This window comes from Poecile atricapillus, chromosome 12 (genome assembly GCF_030490865.1).
Source record: "Poecile atricapillus isolate bPoeAtr1 chromosome 12, bPoeAtr1.hap1, whole genome shotgun sequence".
NCBI lineage: Eukaryota > Metazoa > Chordata > Aves > Passeriformes > Paridae > Poecile > Poecile atricapillus.
The window spans coordinates 9,983,595-10,009,000 of record NC_081260.1 but is presented as its reverse complement, the minus strand read 5'-3'; the positions used below and the strand labels follow the sequence as shown (position 1 = coordinate 10,009,000).

At 37.0% G+C, this 25,406-nt stretch overlaps 1 protein-coding gene across 5 annotated transcripts in view; it reads right to left on the bottom strand.

The window, feature by feature from the left end:
- TENM1 (teneurin transmembrane protein 1) overlaps positions 1-25,406 on the bottom strand; it is a 234,956-nt gene that overhangs the window by 126,025 nt on the left and 83,525 nt on the right. For 4 of the 5 annotated variants that reach the window (XM_058847817.1, XM_058847819.1, XM_058847822.1 and 1 more), the window contains 2 exons: positions 15,072-15,310; positions 4,505-4,657 (listed from right to left, as the gene is read on the bottom strand). In XM_058847817.1, coding sequence (XP_058703800.1) covers positions 4,505-4,657; positions 15,072-15,310 — 392 coding nt within the window. The remainder of the gene's footprint in view (positions 1-4,504; positions 4,658-15,071; positions 15,311-25,406) is intronic. The other variant, XM_058847820.1, reaches the window with a different exon arrangement.

Here is a 25,406-nt window from a genome sequence, read left to right as displayed (position 1 = left end):
GCTGGTTTACTTTGCTGGCTTATATCATCATCTTTATATTTTTTACTTCCTGTCTGTGATCAGCATTGTGCCACGCTGCAAATCACAGACCCAATCCTGCTAACATTTGAGCTAATTCCATTTAAAGGTTTCTAAGACTCTACTGACATTTCCATACTCTGAACTAGAATAAAAGCAGGATAGTGTGTGCTGTTAGAGGACAAGTCAAGAGAAGATTGAATTCAGCAGCCACATCCATCTGTTTCCTTTCATTCCATAATCACGATGAAAAAAATAGGGAGCAAAGTGACTGGAGCCTCATCTTTTACAATAAATGCATATAAATATCCAACATAATGCACGTGAAATTTTATAAATCACCCCTGAAAATTAAAACAGCAGTAGTAAAGCTTTTGCCTGAGTGTGTTAATAACAAAGACCCTCAGTGGGACCTTACATAGGCTTTAACTAGCGTAGGAAGTACTTAGCATTCTTAATGAATAGATATTTAATTTACAAGGCAGGAGCAATTCTCAGGGTACCAGATCTTCCAGCTTTACAGCAGCTTTGTGTCACCAAACCCACAGCAAGAATGAGGGGCTAACTTATAACACCTCACCACATAAATACATCTATTTTTAGAGTAGAAACTTGTAATCTAGTACTCTAAAAATACACCAGTTAGTTTGTGAGTTAAAATATTTCCAAACTGCTACTCTAACAATGTTCAAGGTGAGACTACTTCTTCCCAATTTGCTTCATGGAAAAAATCTTGAATATTGAGTTTTGAAAAGAGAATTAAACTTTCTCTGTTGTACAATGAAAGTAGATCACTTTCAACCCAAACCCATAAAAGAGGAGAGGGGAGGCTTATGTAAATTTAAAAACCTTCTCCCCTATTTCCAATACTCTAGAGATATTCATTCTTAATGATTCTTTACAAGCAATTACCCTGGCTTAAGTAAAACACTATGGTACTTTTTGATGGTATTGACACATGGTAATTAATATGATTCAATTACAGGACAGTAAAGCACTAAGTCAAGGATACAGAATAATTTTTGAAGTTAAAGACATTATTGGTTAATGTTCAAGGTCTTTAACATGCAGTAACTACTTCTTGTATTTTCAAGTGAGAAGGTCTGTTTCCTTGTTGAAAAGAAAAAGTGTTTATGTCTTCAGTCTAGGTGAATTCTCCCTAACTGACGTTATCAAATTACGTTGAATATCAAATTAGTGTTGTGATGTACCTCGGGAGTTTTGCCACATTTAGCTGAAAATACCTTTGCTTTAGCATTAATTAAATATAAACATAAAAAAACCCCCAGATGCACTTAGATGTATATATATCTCATCCCTTGGGAGAGAAGTGCATGCTGCTGTTCACAGTGCTAACAGGAAAATATACATGCTATCTGCTCCTGCTGATAGGATGCAGTTGCAGAATCTCTACCTTTCAAATGCTAATTTTTCAGACAACCACAGAGCATGGAAATGCTGTTGTAGGAGTCACATCTGAAATGCATATTTTCATATTCACTGGGTCACTCTGCTTTCTTTACAAAAAAATAATTTAGCTTTGTTTCTGTGTTGAGTTGAACTAAGCAGGTATTTGGCTATACAAAAAAGGCACCTGAAAACACACTCCTCACAGACTATCCTTGTGTACTTCCTTGCTCGTTCTTGAAAAAGTCCAAAATAAGCTTTTAAAATTACAGTGCTGCAATACAATTCTGCTCTTGTTGTAAAAACATTTTTTGTATAACAAAGTATCATTTAATTAACTATATTCAATTCCTTGTACGGCTCCCAATCTTGCCAACTAGAGTATTAATTCTCCCCTATGCTTTCTAAGCACAGTTTCGTTAGAAGTCTAAAACAGAAGATAGATTCCTAATCACAGGTTTCTCTTGGTTTCAAGAAAAACTCTGAACAGCATGGTGTCAATGACCTCCACAATAATATACCCATATGCTTATTATTACTGATCCTGAAACAATCAATTTCCTTGTACTCTCCTATTAAATCCTGGCATCAATACGATATCTGACTTTTTAATCACATTACTACATATTAAAATGTTAACTCATGGCTGTGGGTCAGTGTGTTACACAAAGCGAAGATTTCCTGAAGAAATCTGACTTGCTGGCTTATAAACCTAATTTTCATTAAAATATTAGTTTAAAATATATGCTCTTGAAGTCTGGAAAAGCATTCTGTGCTGCTGCATTGAGTTGAGAAAATGTGAGGTGGTCACAGTATCTGACAGCAGTTATTTATCCATGTGAAATTACACCAGAGGCTTCAAGTTCACAGGCAAAGCATCAACCTTCTGTGGTGTCCTGCTGTAGGGAAAGGAGTTGCCTGTTTCCAAGTGCTCCTTTTCATCACTTCTAGATGGAGAATTTCTTATGAGGACTGGGAATAAAATTAATTATATATATTAAAAGTGATGGAAAGAAAGAAAATGAGAAAAGAGCAGCCAGAATCACACCATGCATGTACTGATTCCATGTGATTTTTCTTCTGTTTTCCCAAGTGTATACTCCTTGCTATCTTAAACTCTGGATTACACGTTCCCCCCAAAAGGTGAAAGGGGACACACCATTACTACTGAATTAGTGAGGTGACAGTATTTGTGAGAAATTTACTGCATCTCAAACCACTGACTCACCATCAGATCTGGACTCTGGAGACAGGGCAGTGCATACCAAGCCCCCAGAAGAGGTATTAGAAGTGTACTTTTAAGCTTTCTAGTGTCACTGGTGAGACAACAAGTGAGACAACAGTGTCAGTCTCTTCATGACCGACCTCTGAAACTGCTGGATAAGTCCTCAATGAAATGGCTTTGCTATCACAGGACTCTGTTCTTTAGTGTTGAGGGGAGTTGGGTGGCTAAAAACTGCGATTTTCAGGGGTGAGGCAGGTGGTTTGCATTTTTACCTACTACACTCAGTCCTACTGACTTGCATATTCTTTCCTCTGTTTCCAACCATCTAATTTTTTAAGATTTTTGATATTTTGGATGTTTTTTCTATACATCCTTCTTTGGAAGTCAAATGCATTGGAAAAGCTTTCATTAAATCTGTAATAGATTGGCAAAATGATTTAATGCAGTTGAAAAGAACTGCTTGAGATATTTTCCATGGTGCACCAGGACAAAAATACAAAAGTGTATAAAACATTTTCTGCAACTCACTACAAATCCATTCTAAGGGATGAAATAATTGAAAACAACATCATTGTCTCCTTACATGTATTTCTATTGTTCATTTACCTAATATGATCTCTGTCCAGTTGTGCCACACTGATTTGCAAGATTATTGATGTGCAGTGTAATCTTCCTCCTGGAGGGCCTGGTGTGACAATGTTCTGCTTTGTTGCCTGTTTTCAGCTGTGGATCTTACTCAGAACACACAAAATTAGATCCCTGCTCTGCTCTAAAATTTGAAATCTCTGGAAATCTCTGATCACTGCAGAGCTACCAGTACAATTTTACTTTTCTCTTAACAACTGGAAAGATTAGGTTTCATATTCCACTCCCATCCACTTTGATCTGATTCATCCACTCTTTCTGAGTACCATAAAAAGAAATGGGAAGACCATCTGCTTTTTATGGTCAGAAAGCATTGTCACGATGGTTGATGGGAAGCATGGGCCAGAGCCTGCCACTAATCCTGGAGCAGGTGATCTAACAACATTAAATGACAGGACTTAAGAGGAAGGAATTGCACATCTCAAACAGTTTCTTCTCTCTGCTTCACACCCTCGCTGCACAGTCCACTCCTTTCCTATCCTAGCTCTGGCACCTCAAGAGGTCTGTTTCAGCCACTTCCTTGGCAGAAGATGATTTGCATTCTTTAACAAAGCCATTTTCTGCTGCCATGAAGGACTGACGTGGCCAGGTTGTGCAGTGGGCACAGGGACAGAGCTGCACAGGGAGGTGGGAGGGCAGAACAGGGCTGTGCCCCTGGCAGCAGGGAGCTGCCAGACTGGCTCAGGCATTTTGTGAAGCTGTGGTAGATTCCTGGGAACTGATTCACTGTGACTGGGTCAGCTGGGATGTGACAGGACCCTGTACTTAAGCTAACGCCTTCAAGAATTAGACGCCCTGAAAAGCATTAGAATTTCTACTCTTCTGCACATTCTGACCTATCAATGCAGAGAGGTTCCCTTTGCCTGAGACTGACTTTGGTCTGCAAGACAGGCACAGCATCATGCCCTCTGCACAAGAGGGAACAAGGCAAATATGGTCTCCCCTTGCTTGTCTTAGGACAGAAGTCAAACACTCTCATCTCTTCCCTCACCGTGCTACTGAACCTTCCTTTTCTAATGGGCCGGCTGCTAATTTCAGTGAGAGTTCTGCTAAAGGAACCTATCTGGTTATGGGTTTCCATACCTGTTCTAAAATTATAGTGAAGAAGAACCTGAAGTCAAAATACTATCAAAATGTAGGAAATGGAGGATCTGAACAGCAGTAATGTTTAACTATTCATCATCCGTCTGGCTTCTCATTTACACGTACCTTTTTTTTCTGTTTTATCCGAAGCTTTTCCTCCGATTGGTGAGTAAGTAGTATCCATGGATTCTATTCCTTTATTTCCTTTGCTAACTCCATTTTCATACAGCTGCCCTTCCACAGGCTGTAGTTGCCAGGTTAAACCAAACAAGTGTACTGCTGCAAAAAAATGAAGACCAATTAATTGATGTCTAAACTACAGCACCTTCAGTGAGACTATGAAAGAACGCTATGACCCAGTTTCTGCAAAGTCAAGTATTACTTTATTCTGCTAGTAATAAATCAGAATTTCAAGGGGGCTAATGAGCAATTTACCATTTTACCTTAAAACTCAATGTTTAATTAGTTTCCACACTTTTTTCTGGAGCTCAGCCAGGTTAGTGTGATGAATTTCTGCAGCAATTAATGGAATTACTTGCAATTAAAAGGATAACAGTTGAATAAATTCACTATTGTGTTACAGATTCTAATGCTTTATCAGTGTTGTCCCTCAGCTTTTGACTGCCAAAGATCTCAGAATTTGCTGACAAAAGCAATGACACCAACTAAAATTTCTCACCTTTCCAATCCAGTTTGAAGTGAAATTGTGCCCACTGCACTGAAACCCTTTCATTTAGGTTAAACATTAGCAAAAACATTGACTCGAGACTTACTCTAGAACTGCACTGTAGATAAAAAGATCACTCTACATCTAAAATATATGCAATTATTTTACAACACAAGTTAACAGGAATAGAATTGTTACTTGCGTATGTACAAGGAAAACTACTAAATAATCCTTTCAAGAACTTATAAACTATCTTTATTGCCATACACAGGGGCTGCCTACTCTCCTTTGCCTGCAGAGCCATTCATGTTTTCTGCTTTCCCTTTGTATTTGATCTGAGGCCTTGAAGGATAACTGGAGAAACACAGTAACAGTGGATCTTATTTTAGTATAACATGATACTACTGCACTAGTCTAGACAATTACCTAGAAGGGCAATTCAATTACTGAGAAGGGCAAATTGTTTCAAGGAAGAGGTTGCCTTAGCATAGAAGTAACTCAGCAGGGAGGACTGATAACCCACTAAAATATGGATTCAGGATGACCTCCACTGAGGACCTGAAATTGTCACATAGAGAGCAAAACCTGAGCAGCAGCTCTTTAGTCACATGCAGCAATTTGCACTGAGCAGGATCTGCTCACAGAAGGAGCCTAAAATGCAATATATTTGCTCTTCCTGAACCATGTAAGAACCTCAGAGACTCCTAGGAGAAATAACAGTGATCTAGAATGGGTCTTGCATAAAGAAAGTACATGGTTTTATTCTGCAGTTGTAAATATTTCAAGGAAAATATTTCACTACAACCAGGAATCTTGAAGTCCATTTCCCATGTGTTTGGCCAAAGGTCTCCCTTGCATGCTGAAAAGTTAAATTATAAAAATTCAACAAAATCCCAAGCCTTGAATGGATTCCTGTCAAGAGCTTTGAGAAACTAACACAAGAATGCAAAGCTGCCTATCTAGTCATTAATTTCAGATCAGTGCACTCCAGGGTCACCAAACTACAGATACAAATCAAGCAAATGAGAGCATTACTACTGAATTAGTGAGGTGACAGTATTTGTGAGAAATTTACTGCATCTCAAACCACTGACTCACCATCAGATCTGGACTCTGGAGACAGGGCAGTGCATACCAAGCCCCCAGAAGAGGTATTAGAAGTGTACTTTCAAGCTTTCTAGTTGTCACTGGTGAGATCTCAAGCCTGGATTGTTTCATATTCTGTGGTCTAGAAATCATCAAGGGACCATGATAATACTTTGAAAAGGGTCTTTCAGTCAGATCACATAGAGTTAAGGTCTAAGTTTTGAGATTCTTAAAGTGAGACAGATCACTGCCATGTGCAACAAAAAGCAGCCTTGACATCTCTAGATAAGTGCTCTTGCTCCTGGCTTGAGCTTCTGCACATTATTATTATTTAGAGAGTTATTAACAACGAAAGGGAACACAGTTCAATGAGACTGATAGTTAATGAATGCACATTTCATTTATACTAATCCAAAGAATTATATAAGCACTTGAAACAGATCACTAGAAGCAAAACACAACTGCACACATCAATAAGCTTTTAGTGGTTATGGAATCCTGAATATAATATAGTTGCTTTCCTACACTATTCCCATTGTTGCTATTATTCATTTCCTAGGACAGCATTTGCACATGCTGCAGAGGGTATGTCACAAAGCCAGGGCTGAATGTGTGCTGCACCTTTTCCTTGGTGCATGCCTTTGCCACACTGCACACTCTGTGCATGTTATCATCCAATTTGCACCAATTCCAATCCTTTACTGGCTTTGTCTTCCTTCAGGCTGGGGAAGTGCTGTTGTTTTTATAGCTCGTGCCAAAGCTTGGCAAGCTGCAAAACTATCTGTATCAACGTTTGACAGTCAGCTTCCTCCTTGGAAACACCAACTGCGTTGCAGAGAGGGGGGTCTCTGCCAGGCTCGGATGTCTCATCCCTGGGAGGTGACACGGGGCACCAGACTTGTGCTAAACAATGGCACAACTGAGGGGGGGACAGCAAAGCACATGGCTGTGAAAATAAGATCTGTGTGAACTTATCTGAACGACTTCTAACGCTGTTGAAACCCAGTCACCTTGCAATCTTAAAATCACTCCAGTTTTTATTACATTAATTATAGCTATTGAGAAATTACCTTCAGATCCAGGTGTCACTGAGACTAACCACACCGCAAGCACCAGCGAAGGCATTAATTCCCAGAGATACCTTTTTCAGAAGTTAACTACAGGGAATAATAGATATTTATTTAGCAGACACAGAGCCCTCCCTAACCTCTTCATTTTCTGTGATACTTTCCTTTTACCTAGGGTATACAAAATCCTACTGAGCTTTTTTCCTATGACATATGTACAGCATGTTTTAAATACACAGTTATTTCACCAAATAAGATTACGTAAAACTTTCAAATCTCCATCTCTCAAATCTCCTTAGAAATAAGTAGGCATGTACTGAATTTCATTAAAAAGTTCAAAAGAACTTATTTTTCGAGTTATTCTCCCTTTGATTTTTTTCTAGTGAATTTCTAGTTTTTACAAAAAAGGCACAGAAAACACTATGCAATTCAAGTGTGGGCCACAATGTCATTTCCCACGGCATCAATCCATTTACAAGGCTCTCAGCTGTATTTCCCATGTGTAATGCCCAGGTGTAAGATCCTACTCCACTGAACAAATAGGAAATTATACCATCACTCTAGTACTGGGCTGGGTAAGGAGGGGGTTTTGCTTTCTGATGAATGTCTCTGCCTCTCCTCAGAGCTCAACCTTCTGAAGACCTTGACAGCAGCACCCTTGAGGGCTGGCTGCTGACTAACAGTATGAAACCCACCATTAGGACTAAGGATGTAAGGATTATATGATGTTGCTCAAGTTCACACAGAACAGCCTTTGAAGTTTGATGACTATACTTATATTACAGAAGAATCAAAAGTTACTCTGGCTCTGACTATCTGGTATTCAAAAAACATTCTGCAGTCACATACCCTGTATTTTGCATCACCTAAAATACTTCAGGTCCTAGTAGGGTGTGTAAGGTTACTGCTGAGTTGCCTCAGTTTCAGGCAAGACCCAAGGACCGGCAGGCAAATGGAGATGAAACAGCTTGTCAGCTGGCATGATTGCAAAATTCATACTTTTGTTAGGAGGAGCTGAGGTGAGTCAGCAGGAGCATCAGCCCCTAACTTCCATCAGCTGGCCTAACCAAACCTCTCCTCTGACAGCTAAGTGCAATATTTTCCCTGCTGGGTGGAACTGCACTCATCTGAAAAGATAATCTTTCTTGGCTCGCTTGAACATCCAGTATAATCCCCTGTCAATAATCACATTATTACTTTACTTTGTGCAATCTATGAGTTGTACATTGCCATGAACAGAGTTGTACATTAATTTCACTGAGGTGATCTGGAGGCAAAATTGATCTTATGGCAAAATTTGACCCTCTTTACATAATGTTGGGAGATAGGGCTTACATGACGGATGCTACCATACCTATATTTCATTTATAGTTTATTAGATAGCCCTTTTGAACTCAAAGTTTCTGATAAAATTCAAACACAAAAGTAGACAAATATTTCATTTTATTTTTTTAAATGCATTATGGATGTTATAGCAGAAGCTAAATTTGAAGGAGTCTGTAGTCAATGTATTTGAAGAGACTGGAGGATGCCACAGGATTATGATGGACCTAAATTTTTTCCTCAGCCACCCTGCCCTGGCCAGGCCACAGTGGAGCTATGCAGGGTAATTTTAAATTACCTCCCTCTCTCCAGGACAGAAGATCCTAGTAATAATACAGAGCTTTTCTTAGTTAAATTATTATGTTTCTTAGGTAAAAAAAAAAAGAAAAAAGAAAAAAGAAAAAAAAAGAAAATTAAGTATAAAACAGATCTCTTGCAGGAAAAGAAGTATTAAAGGCTGTTCCGTGTGGTCGTGGGTTGGAGACAGAATCATGGTTTCAGTCTGATGATCATAAGACAAACAGCAAAGAGTTTATTACACCAGCTCTTTTTACAGGGGATTTGAATTTCCTGGGTTTAGACAGTTCACTGGTCTGGGTCCTAACACTGCCCAGCTCTGTGACCAGTGAGATGTCTGCACTCAGAATCAAATGGGACTGGTTGTGATCCTTCATATGTGCTCAAATCCATCCTATCATCGCTCACCCAGGGACTTGTTTATTGAAATAGGAGAGTCAAATTTGGCTTCTTATTATGGCCAGATATATCCATCCAGCTACAGACCAGCTGTACTGTGACAAAAGGCCTACATAATCTGATATTTCTATAAATTTCTTTCATGGAATCTCTCAGCAAAGAGATGAAAAGTGGGTGTAACTTTATGCTACCTATGGGATTTTTCCTATTCAGAGACATGTTTTTGTTGCTTCACTTCGCTGCTGTAAGTGAAAGCATTCAGGCCATGCTCAGAACCCATGCTTGGGTCTTTATCTCTGAAGTAACTAACCAGATCACTTATTTTGTTCAAAATTTAAACAAAACAAACTGACAATTCCAGACTGACTACCTCAGCCCACACAATTCCACCGCGTACTCAAGTAAATATCCACAAAGATACAAGAACTTTTTTCAGAACTTGCTTTGTAAACTGGATTAACCTGCCATCTGCTAGGAAGCCAATGATCTAATTTAATTTATTCTTATCTACCTTCTGTGTAAGCACAGCTTGTCAACTTTGGTGCTACATGTTTGGCAGAAAATGAATAAGAGCCTTGGCTTCAGTGCAAAAGAGACACTCAGTAGTGAGGAGACGTCAAAAAAGTCCTGTGCAGTAAGTACTTATTACCTGCAAGATGAATTTCAAAGGACAAAAAATCCTGCAAATGTGAAGACCCTCGAAATTGCTGACCTCCACTAAAGGCTTCTGTTTAGCTTTCTCTGCTGTTTTACAGAATCTCAGTAGATCATCCTCCTGAAGCCCAGATTTCAGAAGAGCTTTTATAGAATGTATATCAGCAACACTACTCTTTCTGCACCTGCTCTAAGTGCCAGAAAATTATTTGTTTCTGTAACTGCTAGCAGGTTCTGCTTATAAAACTGGATTTCACTGTGGCATGAAGCCACAGATGCAGTCTCAGTTCCAGTTGAGAAAAATACCTGGACACAAGAGCCAGAATCAGAGTTCTGATCCTGACCTTTAGAAGAGATGATAATCTGTAAGCCCATTTTACAAATAAAATACTATTTCATTCTGTTGTAAACAGATTGCAGAGTTTCAGACTTTTAATATTTGATTGAATCTTCAGAATATTTTAAAAAATCCATATTAAAATGGTAAATTGTTTTGATCATCTAGGGCATTTAATGAAATAAGGACTTCTTCCATGTATTTGTTATAGACATTTTACCTCTCAGCACTCTCCTCTTTTTTAAGAAGTCTTTTCTTTATACCTAACATACTTTTATACCTGAAAATACAAATATACCCTCCTGTCCTGCAATTCTTCTAGAGGGATGATGGCTTCATTTTTCATTAGCAAGTCATATTTTATACTTAGGAACAAACAAAACCTAGTCTTGGGCAACAGTAAATGCTTCTCCTCTGAATACTTAGAGATTTGTGACAGTATCAAGCTCCTCAGCAAGACTCAGCATCCAGGAGAGCAGACACCACAAGTCCCAGCTCAGAGACCCTTGATGTATCTGTCTCAGTAAGAGCTCTCCCATTAAGGAGTTCAATGGCATTTCAGGGTTATGCATATGTATCATGTTTGCATAACCCTGAAACACCTAGCGCAGTTTACTATACCATTATATTCTCCAGAGTACAGCACTATATTTCCCCCTTGATCTGTCTGGGCATACTTCTTTGTTTCCTCCTGTTATACACTGTCTAAAGTGATGTAACCAATGTTATAAATCTATGCACTGAGATACATATGTCCTTAAAATCTGGCCTGGCCTTTCCGAATGTTGAAACCATCCCTCCTCTCCCTTGTACATGGAGTGAGAAATGACAGGTCACAGTGTCAGGCAGCACAGAGGCTTTAATTTCCTTACCCTTCATGTGAATATAATTTAAGACCCAACACCCACCTCCAGTGCCTACTCATAAATAGTGATAATATCATGAAGGATAGGGACGACTTCATATTCATACTTGAGAATTCATTTGTATATAAAATAGTCATTTCATAGTCAGGGATGGTTAAATCCAAGAACATGAGATGCAATTTTCAGAGGCACTGAACATTTGCATCACCTGCTGAAATCAATAGGAACAGTAGGAGTTTGGCACCTTTGATCAATAGGACCAGTGATTTGCAAGTCCAAATCAGCTATTGATAAAATGGTGAAGTATGACGGAAGAAAAATCCTACTCACAAATGGGCTAAAAATAACTATTAAATGAGCAGCCACAGCACCCATTGTATTGGGCTTAAAGGAAATAATGTGGTGCTGCATAAAAACAAAAGAAATATTTCTTATTCTAGCTCTTGTATTTACCTAATTTACTCTTTAATTTTTTGGTAAGACTCTCAGGCAGACCAGGAACTGCTGGTGAAGCTGCTGCAGCCCCCCATGCATTGGTGAGAGGCACCAACATCCCCTCCAAGGTGTATCCCAAATGCTCACCTGCCTCACTGCCCACTTTGTGGGCAACTTCAACAACTGTGCCCCAGATTTACATGATTTATATTTCTCAACACCGAGGAAAACAGAAAATTTAAAATAAAGCATGTAGGACTTAGTTCCCTAAGAAAATAATTCAATGCATTTACAATTACACCTCCAACAGTCTGAAGACCAAACATGCACATTATGAAATAAGGTTTTTTTGGAGTAACTACTTCGACTTTAAAACCTATTCACAAAAAATTACTCCTGTTGAAGTGAAAATATGTGTTTTTCTTGATAAACTAAAGATTTTCAACAAATCTGCTGTTACACAACCACCAACAGCATTCTATAATTTCCTTACTGTCCACATAATAGTCAAATTTATTTCAGAAAGGCCAAATAGTAAACACAGTGATTATAGGCCAAAAGAGGATTAATGGAGAAATATTATTTTTTTAAACTGAGTAGTAGTTCAAAGGAGACAAAATATAGAAGAATTACATGTTTTTATGTAAAAGCTTTGCTATCGAATCTTACTGATAAGAAGGAAAGGCTGAAAAATAAAAGAATAAAACCATTTTGCTTGTTTACCTTTTGATTGAAAAGGAATCATAGCTTAGAGCACTCTGGAACAGGTCTCAGTACATTGCAAATACAAGAGCCACTTGTAAATTTTGATCTGGAATAAGCTTCACATCTCTACAACTTTGGAGATGTTCTGACTTGAGGCTGAGACTTGGGCATCTTTTTAAAAGGAACATGCATTAAATGGCAGTGAAAGTCAAGCATTAAACAGCAATGAAAAAATACTTGAAAAAGAACATTTAAGTTCTTAGAATAGGAAAATAAAAAGCTTGATGTTAAATTTTGATCAACACTCAGTTGGCCTGAATTTGTAGTTCATGGTAAATTAATGCAGGCTATGCCAAAAGAATACACTGATGAAAACAATTTTGCCTTTTAAAAGTCTCCTTTACTTTTCCAGTAGCAACTGTTGAGCTGATCACAGGTTAAGTTTGATCCTGAAATTGAGTTTTGTTTTAAAATGTGGGCCCATGTCTGTAGTGATTGCTCAGACATAACTTCCTCTGACTTAAAGAAAACCTGATGGACTGAGGGATCTGAATCATGGTGAGCAAAGAGAAAACACTTGGGGGAGTGAATTTTAACTTCAAAGTGTTACATACAGTCTGAATTTTTATATTCAACTACTCATTTAAAACATGCACATTTAATTTTTTGATGTGAAAAGAGATGCAAATATGCAAGCCTATGGAGCCAGTGAACTCTGGAAACAGTTTATATGCTATGATTCAAACCTAGCAAAAGCAAAAGAGCTAAGGTATCTGAGTCATAAGAAGACACCATAAACTTATGGAAATATTTAACCAGCCAGAGATGGGCAGAAGGAATATTCACTTGGAATAAGCTAACTAATATTACCTGAATCTGCAGGAAAGCTTATGCAACTCAAAAACTTCTGGGGTAAAAAAGAGCAAACAATGGCATCCTGAAAATTTTTCTGAATTAGAACTCCTGGTTCAAAAATTTATATTTTTTTCCACAGAAAACACTAATAGAAATAGTAATAATTCATAAAATGCAAAGACATCTCCATTTTACCTGCTTCTGCCTAACTAAAGAAAGCATGCTACACCCTTGTGTTACCAAGATATGACAGACACATCTACAGGAGAGTCACACAGAGCTCTTTAATTCATGGTGACAAGGAGTGCTTCCAGCCTTCTCAGGCTGATGACATATAGCAGTATATCCCTAGAAAGTTACAGAAATTTCAGTGGCAGACTGAAATTTAAACAGGGATGAAAGAGGCAGCGCATCATCCAGATAAAATCTAAATGGTGTGGGTGGGATAAAATGTGTAGCAAACAGATGAGGCTGCAAAAATGATACAGCCAGTCCTAACTGAGGGCATATGCTCACCAGCTGTTATGTAAATCTGCAATTAATGGAGCTTACAAGATCCTCAGGTGCTTTCAAATCATCATGCACCAGAAATGCTCAGATCTGCTTTCCCATATGCATTAGGTAAGGATGTTAGCAAAAAATCCCTCCTGATGAGCATCTTGCTGACTATAGCCAAAACTTTGTCACCAAAGAAAACTTTGAGACCAAAGAAAACCTCAGTGGGAAACAAGAAATTACTAAAATTTTAATAATTTTCACTATAGATAGTTAGATTATTAAGAGAGATTAAGAGTTACAGATTATTAAGTTATAATCTATATATAGATTTATATATATAAGAGTTATAATTTATATATAGATATATATATATCTATACTATATATAATCTATAGTTATAGATTATTAAGAGAGTATAAAAAATCAGTAGCCATTTATCAGTTTGGAGGTATCTGTACTTGTATCTCTGTCAAGTTTTACCAAGTATGAACTGCACTCTTTCAGGCAAACCTGGAATTATTCCTATTCAAGCTACAGAGCATCAGGAATACTCTGGCTCCTGGCACCTGTGAACTGCCATCTAAACAACAGTCTAAGAGTGTGTGTGAGGCAGCAAAAAGTAATTTTATTTCCCTATGTTTACAGAAGCCACAGTCACATTCTAAAATTCTACACACAAAATGTTCTTTAATATTTTCAATTCAGATTGAAAACCCAATGCAATAACTAAAGTTCAGGCTAAATGTTATGTAAGAAATCACAGAAAATTGCTGTAAGTATGGTTGTAACCACATTGACTCCAGGCCACCTCCAAACACCTGTCCTCTGGAAAAAAACCCCAACAAACCCCAAACCTGAGGAAGCCCTTTCCAGCTACTCTGATAAACCTGTCCAATGTATTCTGCTAACAAAATGGCAAAGTTGGTACTATGTAACCCATTTTGTAAACATAAATTCAATAAAGGGGTAACAAAATCTTAGACAACATGTTATAAAAATATTTTTAGAGTTAGTTGTCATTCTAGCAAATGATAGGAGGAAATTTGTGTAAGATTTAAAAACTAGGAGGAAAATTGTGTAAGATTTAAATGGTGATGAGACTTAAGAAATTAACTCAGGGTAGCAAGGCAAAACACAATTAAACATTACTAGTACTTCCCAATAATTCTTTAAGAGCAACAATGTTGTAAGGCGTAATATGAAAATCGAATGTTTAAGAAAATATCACAGCAATTAAAATCAGTAGGAGTCATCTGCTAGTATAAACATGTAATCTTGAATAATATTTCTTTCTCTGTTAGGCAGCATCAAGGTTAACAGAGTAGAAAGTTAATGAGAATACTATGTTCAACCTTTAGCCAATCCAATGTTTCGTCTGCCAGGATTTAAAAAGCACAAATGGCAAGTATTAGTAAAACATGAATTGTGTTAGTGCAAAGCAAGCAAGATGACAGAGCAGAGGAGGTAAAAGAATAATTGAGCAGAGGAAAGGATCAGGGCTTACCAATGACATAGGCGAGCAACAGTGCCAGAGTCACTGTGATAGCAGTGGCACTCAGAGCTGTGCACTTCCAGTTGCAACACCTGTAAGGTTTGTTAAAAGTGAAGGCAGGTCTGGAAAAGGTACTTCTAGGAAGAGGCCTAGGAGGTGGAGAGTAAACAGTATTGGAAGTTAGGGGATAGTTCTGACTGGCTGCGCTGAAGATAGCTGAAGACCCAGATCCATGTTTAAACAGGAAATGCCTACAAAGAGAAGACAAAGAATGATGTTGTAAAACCACCCTGTATGTAAAAAGCAAAAGAAACTATACAAGCACTGTATAGTAATATACTGCATATAGCCACAGAAAATACCAGACAAGACAGGAAAATGTGTATTTGAATACCCTCTGCAAGTTTTGTAACAAGAGCTCCAGCAATGTTTTAGTGAGACAACGAAACATAACTAAATTCTCAGCTAATTTCCCCATGTTTCAGAGTAATGCTGAAGGAGGGTTGATGCTCAGTAGAGTACTGGGATCCTCCAAGATGAGCAGCCCCTGTGTGCCTTTACACAGGTGTGACAGAGACATGGGGACTGTTGCCAGCAATATCCCCTCCATCCACACCTAACTGGTATATTCACCTGGAATACTCCACTGTGAACATATATTTCTTACCATGGAATACAGAAAATTAAAAAAAAAAAGTGACTAGTCACCTGATTTACAAGGATAATCCATTCTGAAGAAATTCAGTTACTATATAGGTGAGCACAATTTATTTACTGTTCTTAATTGAGCTATTTTGAGAATAGTTTTTCTTCAAATGCTTTTGCCTACTGCAGTGATTCTCAAACATGCTAAGAAAGAATTACTTTGGAGGCCTATTTCAGCATACTTTGCAGGACTGATTACCTTCCAAGAAAAAATAGCAAAGACTTACATTAGCACAAAAAATAAGGTACAAAAATATGCCTTGCAGAACAGGTTAGGGTGCAGAAGTATAGAGTAGTTTTTTATAGGAGGACTGGCAAGGGCTCTCCAAGAGAATTTAGGGAAGGTTATTTAATGTTAATTAATGTGCTCAGAAATTGTGGCCAAAAGGGCTAGTTCAGGGCTGACCATACCAACGACATATTCTTTTGCAAATACCAGCTTTCTTTCATCTTTCTTGCCTTTGTTTTATATAACAGAGGAAGCTTCATCAGTGCCCTCTTTTCTGACAGGTGCCCCTCTAAAACTCATGCCACAGCATGCAGCCGAAGGAGTTTGAAGCATCTTGGTGTTCCTTTGTCTCAAGCTGAGAAAACAAGTGACATGGTCCAGAATCTTCCCAATGGCAAATGTGCCTTACACCCTCAACAAGGCACAAGATGAGTTTTCGAATGCATATATGGATTACTCAATCCATGCTGGGAGAATTTCTTTGATGAATACACAGCGGGATGTACGCAGGATCAAACACTCCACTGTATGAAACATGGTTATACTGTGACATTTGACTTTAAGAATATTGTAAATACACATTCCTGAAACGGTAATTGCTAAAATGGTGTAATGAATATGGTATTATGTATTTCCACTATAAGATTTTAAAAGAAAGGTTACAGTTTTCAAAATGCCAAATTATAGAAAATAAAAAGGTATTACAGAGCAGTTTTATCTTTTAAAGAGCCCTTTAGTTTCATAAAAAAGAAAGCAAGTGAGAATACGGGTTAGCTTGCATAGCAGTTTACAGGAGTAATAACAGGAACATGTTATCAGGAGTCTTATGACTAATCCACAAGAATGAAATTTGAGTATTAGCTACTTCTGCTTCATGATTATTACCCAGATGAGCTGCACTCAGACAAAACTTGACATCTGACCCTGGACTGAGTACAGCATTCTGGCAGTGCATCAGACAACACAATCTAGTTTTCCTTCCCACTGACTTCCACAGCTGTAGATGCACACATTAGAAAGATGGCATTGCTCTCCACATTGTAATGTTACCTCTGGTTTAGTTCAAAAATTATAAACTCATATGCAGTAAAACAATAAATTCAAATGAAGTAAAAGAAATGTTTACAGGACTATATAAACCTGCTTCCTTCCTATCAGGCCATGAGAGCACAGCTGGTTATTTTGGATTCAGTGCTTTGTTGTCTCACATGAAAGCTTTTGCAAGTATGGGAAGTTTTTTCTCAGTCAGCAGTTAACAAGATACACAGTCACTTAGACTTTTGGTAGGAGAAAATGTCATGGTAAAATTCCTGCTGATATTCATGGAAATAGAAGAAGAATCACCACATAAAATAAGACATGTTATTAGATACAAGCATATACATATGAGATGTATGTATATATACAAACCCACGCATATATACACACACAAATATTACAATTATAAGAAGTCAGTTGTTCTTTACATGCTTTAATTGTTCAGGACATAATGACAAAAACCTACTTATTTGATAATTTCTCATTTAAATTTTTTGGAAATTACAGGAAAAGGGTCTGATATTGGCAGTATTGATTGTCCTTTATGGTACATAGCTCAAAGGTATCAGAGGTAAAGGGAAGGAAATGCTGAACAGAAAACTGTTATTATTAAGGCTCTAACAAGCTGCAATCAATAGCCAGAAAAAATTTCATACTCTTGCACAGGAATTTTTAACAGGAGCTTGATGATATAGCGCTAGTGTGCGAAGGCACTTCTCTATTAGCAGAAGACTGTACAGAACCTGGATCCAGATCACTCTCTTTTGGACACATGACTCCATTCACACAGAGGAGAATTTACATTGCTCTAATTTGTAATAAAACTGAGATTCTGAAGCAATGGTACACTGAAACTGAGCAACCAGTGAAATAATGCTGAGAAAATGTTTAAAAAACCCAATTGTTTACAACTTTCATTTTTGGCAGCATGTACTGAGAACCCAAAGACATTTCTATAGTATTTGAAAAACACTTCTGGCCCAAAGACCAATTTCCAAAGCCAGACTGTGACTATGTTCTTATAAACTCAGATGACTCCTCATCTCTCTGAGCACACCACAGTTCCCAAAGGATGTCAGGACATGCTAAACTGTTGCTATCAATTCTATAAAATCAGGCTCTCTTTCTAAAGAGCAAAATAATAAAACCAGTTCAAAATAATAAAAGCAGTTCAAAAGTTTAGCTGTGACTGCAGCCTGATGTGTGCTTTAATACTTGATCTTAGAGAAAAGCTAAGGCCGGTGGTGGTGGTGGCTTTTTGGTTTTGTTTTTTTTTTTGTAAACTGAGAACACAAGAAAAATCAGAGCATTTATAAGGGTGATTGATAGCACCACTCCTCTCAAGCGGAGAAAAACTAAATTTTCACAAAACATCAAAAATATCCATAAAGAAGATGATATTTCTCTTAAAAAGAGAAATATAGGACATAATTTGTAAGGCACTTGTTGGTGAAATAGAAGTCACTTAATATTATTACACTGATAACTCCTCCACATAAATAAATATTAAAGGCTCAGAAATAGCTTTACACATAGAAGAAGTGGTTGGAAAGCATTCCCTCTTGAGGTAACCACAATGTCTGTTTAGCTGTTCATCCATCTGTTCATCTCCACAAATGTAAGACTTTTGAACTTTGAATCCTCTCAAGAGAAATTAAAAGAAAAAGATGGTATCAGGACCAAAGCCCTCCACAGGAGCAAGGAAAACAGCATCAGCCCCAGTGAGGTTCCTTTGCCACACAGAAGTGTTTGCCCTCCTGCCCAGCAGAGCACAGCCTGGGCAGTGAAGTGGAAGCACACTCCCACCTGCCACTGCCACACCCAGCAAAGGGGAAGGGAAGGGATTTATTGGGATGTTCAGCTGACACAAGGCCTGCAATCAGACCTGTCAGTCCTGCTGATGGCAGAACCACTTCATTCTGTGCAGAAGCAGTTTCCTATGGTTCATCCAAGTGCTCTTGTTTAACCTCACGAGGAATGGCAGATAACTCCAAGAGCAGAGTTCATACAAATGATGAATTCTTAGCTAGGAGAAGGCTAGAGAAAAGTTAATTTCTTTACATGCTTCTCCATCAGGATATTTTGTTATGTACTTTTGGCTTCTTATCTGGAACAGCAATTTAAGTCTTATAAAAGTTTGAAGCAACATCCCAACTGAATTCATGTGGCAATAACATAATGCTATTACAGAAACCAGATTAACCCCACACAGAATTCTGTAATTCAATTCTGAGAAAATATTTTTATATCCTGATACTGTAGAAATGTCCCTCAACTTTGTCAAGGGCTTGGTATCAATTCTGTAACTTTCTATGCATTAACTCTGTGCCAAGCATCTTTAGTCCCATACCTTCATTTGTTCCTATAACAGGCTGTCCTTCCATTTCCATTAAAAATCATGAGTTTGTAAGAAGAAAAAATGAAGAACAACAGCAGAATTGAAAGGGAGCCAACAGCTAAGTCAGAAACACAAATCTTGCTATACCTTGGCCAAAAAGTTAGTCTGCATTTGTCCTGGATAAACCAAGTAGGAATGCATTTGTATCTGTATATGTTTCACATCCAAGAAGTAGTTACCTGAAGCATTACAAATTGCTGCAAAGCTATGTGATAGAAAAAACTAAGAAGACTTCAGTTCAATCATTTAATTTGATCTATTTCCTTTCAACTACATTTTATAGCTGCATATAATGTATATAATTGTATATCTATACAGATATTTAAATGAAATAATTCCTTTAGATGTCAACAGAAGTGCAAAAGAAATTTTTAAGAGGCATAGCAGATGAAACTAAGAAGGATTCTGTTTACTGGCCTAGCCAGAAAATATATAGAGATGGTAGCCAAAAGGGATTTGGAACTGATACAGCTGTCGATCTACTTTGGCAAACACTGAAAAGAAGACTTTGTTACCTGCCCATTTTAAGTCACTTAATATTTCCTATGACAGTAGTAAGAAGCAGAAATTAGCTCTCTCCTGGTTTTCTATCCATTCTATTCTGTAGTCAAAGTGAGAGGGGAAAGAATAGGACACTTCTAAATAATACGTTATATAAATGTATATGCGTGTATATATATAAAATACATATATATATGCATTATATAATGCAATAATAAATTACATAATAATCAGAATATATTTTTATAAATCTCCCATATGGCTCTCAACAAACTATACAGTGTAAAAAACCAAGGCAACTATTATAGATATAAAAACCAAGACACCCACTTGATCACAAAGATGTACACACTATACCCTCATCTTGAAAACCAACCCAGGAAAACTATCTGAATATAAGACATGACTTATAGATAGAACTGACCTATAATTTTATAGCCTTTGATTCACCTTCTAGCATACAAGAACTATGGGAACAAGGATGGTCATGGGTGAAGGAAGACAGAAATTGCAATGAAAACTACTTATCTAATTTATTTTATAATTCTGTTTTTCCATGTATAATCAAAATAAATTTGAACATCCCCCCCTCCAATTTATCTCTGGGAATAGAACCACTTCATTAACATTTCCTCTTTGAGCTGGACTTGCTTTTTGAATCATTCACATAGAATTGCTTCCCTTTATTCACTCATGTTTTCTTTACGTAGCATCTGAAAACTGAGCACTGTGACCCTGGGTGTGAAAGGATATAAAAGGAATCTGCATCCCTTGTTTTTTGCTCCAGTACTGAACAACAAGCCATGCTGGCTCACTTGTCTGATGTTGCTGTAGGCAAGCTATGCCTGTTAACCAGGTGACTAAACTTTCAAGTCTGGTGACAATATCTGTGACAATAATTATAAAAATATTGGATGGTGCCAAAATCAATCAAGAATAGCTTCTATATTGGAACTGTTGTCCAAAATACAAGTGCTTTCTGGTTTCATTAATGAAAAAAAACCTAAAAACCAAAATTATCACACTGAGGACATAAATTACTCCTGCATATACCAGTATGGGCTTTATAACTCTTATACATTGTGACAGCTCTACATTAATTCAGTAATTTTCAAAAGTGCTCTTTGTGGCTTAGAACTTTGCTGTAGCACTCCAACTCAAACAACAGCTAAGTAAAACAACCAACACATAAACAACAAAACAGAAACTTGTGATGTAAGGAAGGAATAAGCTCATGGCTTGCTCTGTTTATTTTTCCTCAACAAATGCTAAGATTATTTTGTAGAAAATATGAAAAATAGTAGTTACGATATTTATATAAATCATATAAAGTATATAATATTAGCAGAGTACTTTGAAACAATTAATCAAGAAGGATAAAAATCCCAATATTGTAATTTTATTCCCTATATTCTGTGGTTGGAAGCATGACTTAAAGAAAGGAATGAGTAACTGAAGTAGTTGACCCTCAGTTCTCTTTGCCATCAATTTCTTCCTGTGAATATTCATGCATATTCTAACTGATTTTGTTACCAGCATTTCAGTCTGCTTCCAAGTACTTACACTCATGTGCATATGGTCTAATCCAAGCTGCACAGCTACTGTGACAAATAAGACAAAGTTTACCTGACAAGAGTTCTATCACATTAATGATATAAATACTATTTAGTCTTCGAAAGCAGTTTTCCTAGAAATAGCTAGCCAGAAAATAGAAAATTTCTGGGCAGAAACATTACACACATATATCTGGTTTTTTTTGTAAATATTTGGTAATTTTTTGGAAACCTTTGGGAAAGGTAGTCCTTTTTTCATGTTTCTGACCCCTTCTCACAGCCTAGACCCTCTTTCAAAATTTAGACTCAGCCTGTTTCTGGTTTTGTAAATGGAAACACTATTTCATAGAAAGCTAAAAGGCTGCTTGCTCATTGGTGGCCATAAAATCACAACATGGCTTTACATTCAGTTATAATTTTAGATACCATCATATTATTCAAAATAATGAGCAAGGAGTATCTGCAGCATGATTGTTCAAGTTACTATATTTAGTCGCCATAAAAACCCTTACACAAATACTATCCCACTCTTCCAGGGAAGCCCACAACAGAGCTCCTCACAAAGAAAAAATGCAATGGAGTGTATGAACAATTTAAATTACCCTATTGTCCTTAGTGGCTGGATCTCAAACTACTGAAAAGCAGGACCTCAAGTGCCATTGCTGCTGACATGGAAGTTGTACTTCACTGTAGCTGACAAATGTTTATATTTTTATTTCCATAAAAGCCACCTTCATTCTCACATTATTAAATTTAAGGTCATATTTACAGCTTTTATTTTCAGTTCATGGTCATACTGACAGTCTTCAATTTATCTTTTGGAATTCAGAAGACAAATATTTTCAGTTCTGCTGCACAGTGAAAACACATGGGACTCAGAATGAATTTAAAACCCTTGTTTTGATACGGTCAACCTCTATATACATTGATTTATTGTTTAATTAGGCAGAAAATGAGAAAATACAAGAGAAATGTCATAATAGCAAATACTGGCCAACATAATTTGAAGAAAAGATCATAAAGTAATCCCTCCCCTGCATTTATTCTTGGAATAGCCCCAAATCTGGTCATTTAACTCAGGAGTAGGCTCCATTTGCAAACAAGTTCCCAGTGAATTGCATTGTTCAAGTAGAAAGTGTCTCCTGATTTGGTGGCTTATGACCATTAACACCTGTCTGCCTTGGGAGCTGTAAAAGCTGCTCTGTTTGCTATGGAAACCTTGAACTGGGAAAAAAATCAAGACAAAAAAGTGCTTTCTGAGTCTCTGCACTGGAGGCAAGATTCACAAGATCCACAAGATGTTCAAATGCCAAGACCAAGAAGAAAGACCAAACCTTCCTGGAGCTCACACTGAACTGAATGTGAATTTCTAGATGCAATTTTATTTAATTAATTTTGCTTTTAAAATTACTCCGGCTTAGATAGAAAGGGGCTGTGTACAGGTGTCTGTAATTTGAAAGGTTACCAATGTACTTTCCTGAAGAGAAAAAATAACTATGAGGTTGATTTAAAATAAACAAAGCTAAACCATAGTGCAGAATAAATTTCTTGCTTCTTGTCAAGATCTCCCCTATAGCAAACAGAAACATAATCAAGTTATTTTCAGGAAAACAAACACAGCTAATCATACCTATATACCCTTAATAACTATGTAACATGGAAAGGAATGATCCCATCTATATGATGATTCAAATACACTTCTTGAACTCCAAAACTCCCAAAGTTTCAAGTGTTTAGAGACAATCAAACTTTAATCAAACAATTGTGGAATTGTAACCAAAAATAATTACTGCCTTGCACCCCAAATACTCCTCTTAATATCCTAGTACTTCAAAGTTTTATATATATATATATTAATGATAATTGAATCTCAGGTTTATGGTCTGGTACCTCACTGTCCCCTTAGAGGAGCTATTACCATGGTGATAAGATTGCTTAAATTAAGCTGTCGTTTTCCACAGGACTTGGCTCATTGCCAGTGCAGTGAAGGGAGATTTCAGTCCATTCAGCACAGCATTAACCTTACTGCCAACACTGCTAAATGGGCTAGAGGAACTAGGAAGAAATTTGATTTATAAAAGGAAGGAACAAGTAAATATCTTAAACACTGATGAACAAAACAGGACTAAAAACTCCACTTTGAAACAAAAGCAAAATTAGCTAAATTTTGAGATTTAGACAGAAAACTTAAAAATTGTAATGCATTGGTAATCTATGTCAAAACTTAACTCAAAATAAATGTGACCAATGGTTTAGCCATGAGGGATCTGTAACAGACTATAAGGAGGATAAGAAAAATTTCAGGTAAAATCCTACTGAACATCTAGATTTTTCTTCTTTGGGGATTTGACTGAAGTGGGAAAATAAATAGCAAACAGCAGGAAAAATACCAAACTAAGAAAACAAGATATGGAAAAAAATACTGAGTTAACTAGAAGGGCATGGCGAAAATGAATAACATTCCTTGGAGTTATCAGGGTTTAATACTCACTCCATAAAATGTAATAAGCTATGTTCAGATGGGGCTGTCAGAGATAATGACAATGTATTACACTGTAAATCACAAATTCGAAGCATTAGAGCAAAGTATCTATGAACCCTGAAAAAACAATTATTTCAGTGGAAAGGAAGGGAATAGGCAATAGGTTGCAAGTACTTTATTCTGGGGGAGAGAGAAAAAAAATCAATTTTTGTAAGAGCCCAATAACATTATTGTAAAAAAGAGAATCAACATTTTCCATGTCTTTATGTGGTGTGAGAGATCCTTGCAGTCTTTTTCTGGCAATGCTTAAAAATTGTTTCTCTGTATGGCAATGAAATTACTGCATGTTCATAAGCAATTTTAATAATGGCTGCTATGTTTATTTTTCCCTGTGTGTGCATGCATAGATGGAGACTGCATTTGCATCTCTGAGCACATCACAGTGCTAAAGGCTGCAGCACAATCAGTCACGAGTTTGAGCTGCTACACCTACAATTGCACCTCTTCTCCAGTTCCCTCAGCAGCTGATGTTTGATAACATGTCCTCTGGAGTTTTAAAGCTGTCCATAATTTTTGTTTTTATTTAGGTTGCTTATAATTAGAATAACTGCCAGAGTTAGCGAATTGGCCTTGGCAATGACACACAGAAAGACTCTAATTTCAGCTTTGACAAAAGCTGGTGTGAACCTGAACAAGTAATTTCATCTTTCCAAGTCAGTCTCATCATTAGAAAGCTGCATTCGTAAGCTAGGTCTTGACAGAACAGCTTTGCAGGTTAGTGCATGTAACACCTCTAGATGAAGCACAAAACAAAATTTCTGATTTGTCTTTTTCTATAAAAATGTAACCAGGTTTCACTGTACAAGAAAACTTTCAAACACACATGCCACAGTGTATGTCTTTACTGTAGCCCTTTGCCATCTGATCTAGGGTTTCAAATTCTAATTACGTACGAGTACATGTTTAATCTGAGTACTGCAAACATTTTCAGAACTAGAGAATTTTCTTTTATATAAATACAACACATTATCATTATGAACAGACTCATAAACTCGCTTAATTTCTGTCTATCCAGAGTGAATAGGTTTTACAGTCACATGATTAGTTCTACGAAATCCTTCCCTGTCTAAAAATTCTCTACTATTCCATGGCAGTAAATAAAACATCAAACACATGTTCCGTTTATGGATTCAGAGGAGACAGAGTTGGAGGAAAAACTGAACATGTGTATTCTGATTTTTGCCTAGTTGTTACAGTAGGGAATACGTTACTGTCTGAGTCTTCTTTTTGATTGCAAATGTTCCAAATTTAGTAAAAAAAAAAAATCTGCTTATATATATTAGATATGTAGATATTAGGAAGATTTGGTATTATTAAAGATTTGGCACAGAAACATTTCATTGAAATGTTTCTCTTTATTCTGTAGGATTATTTTTAATGG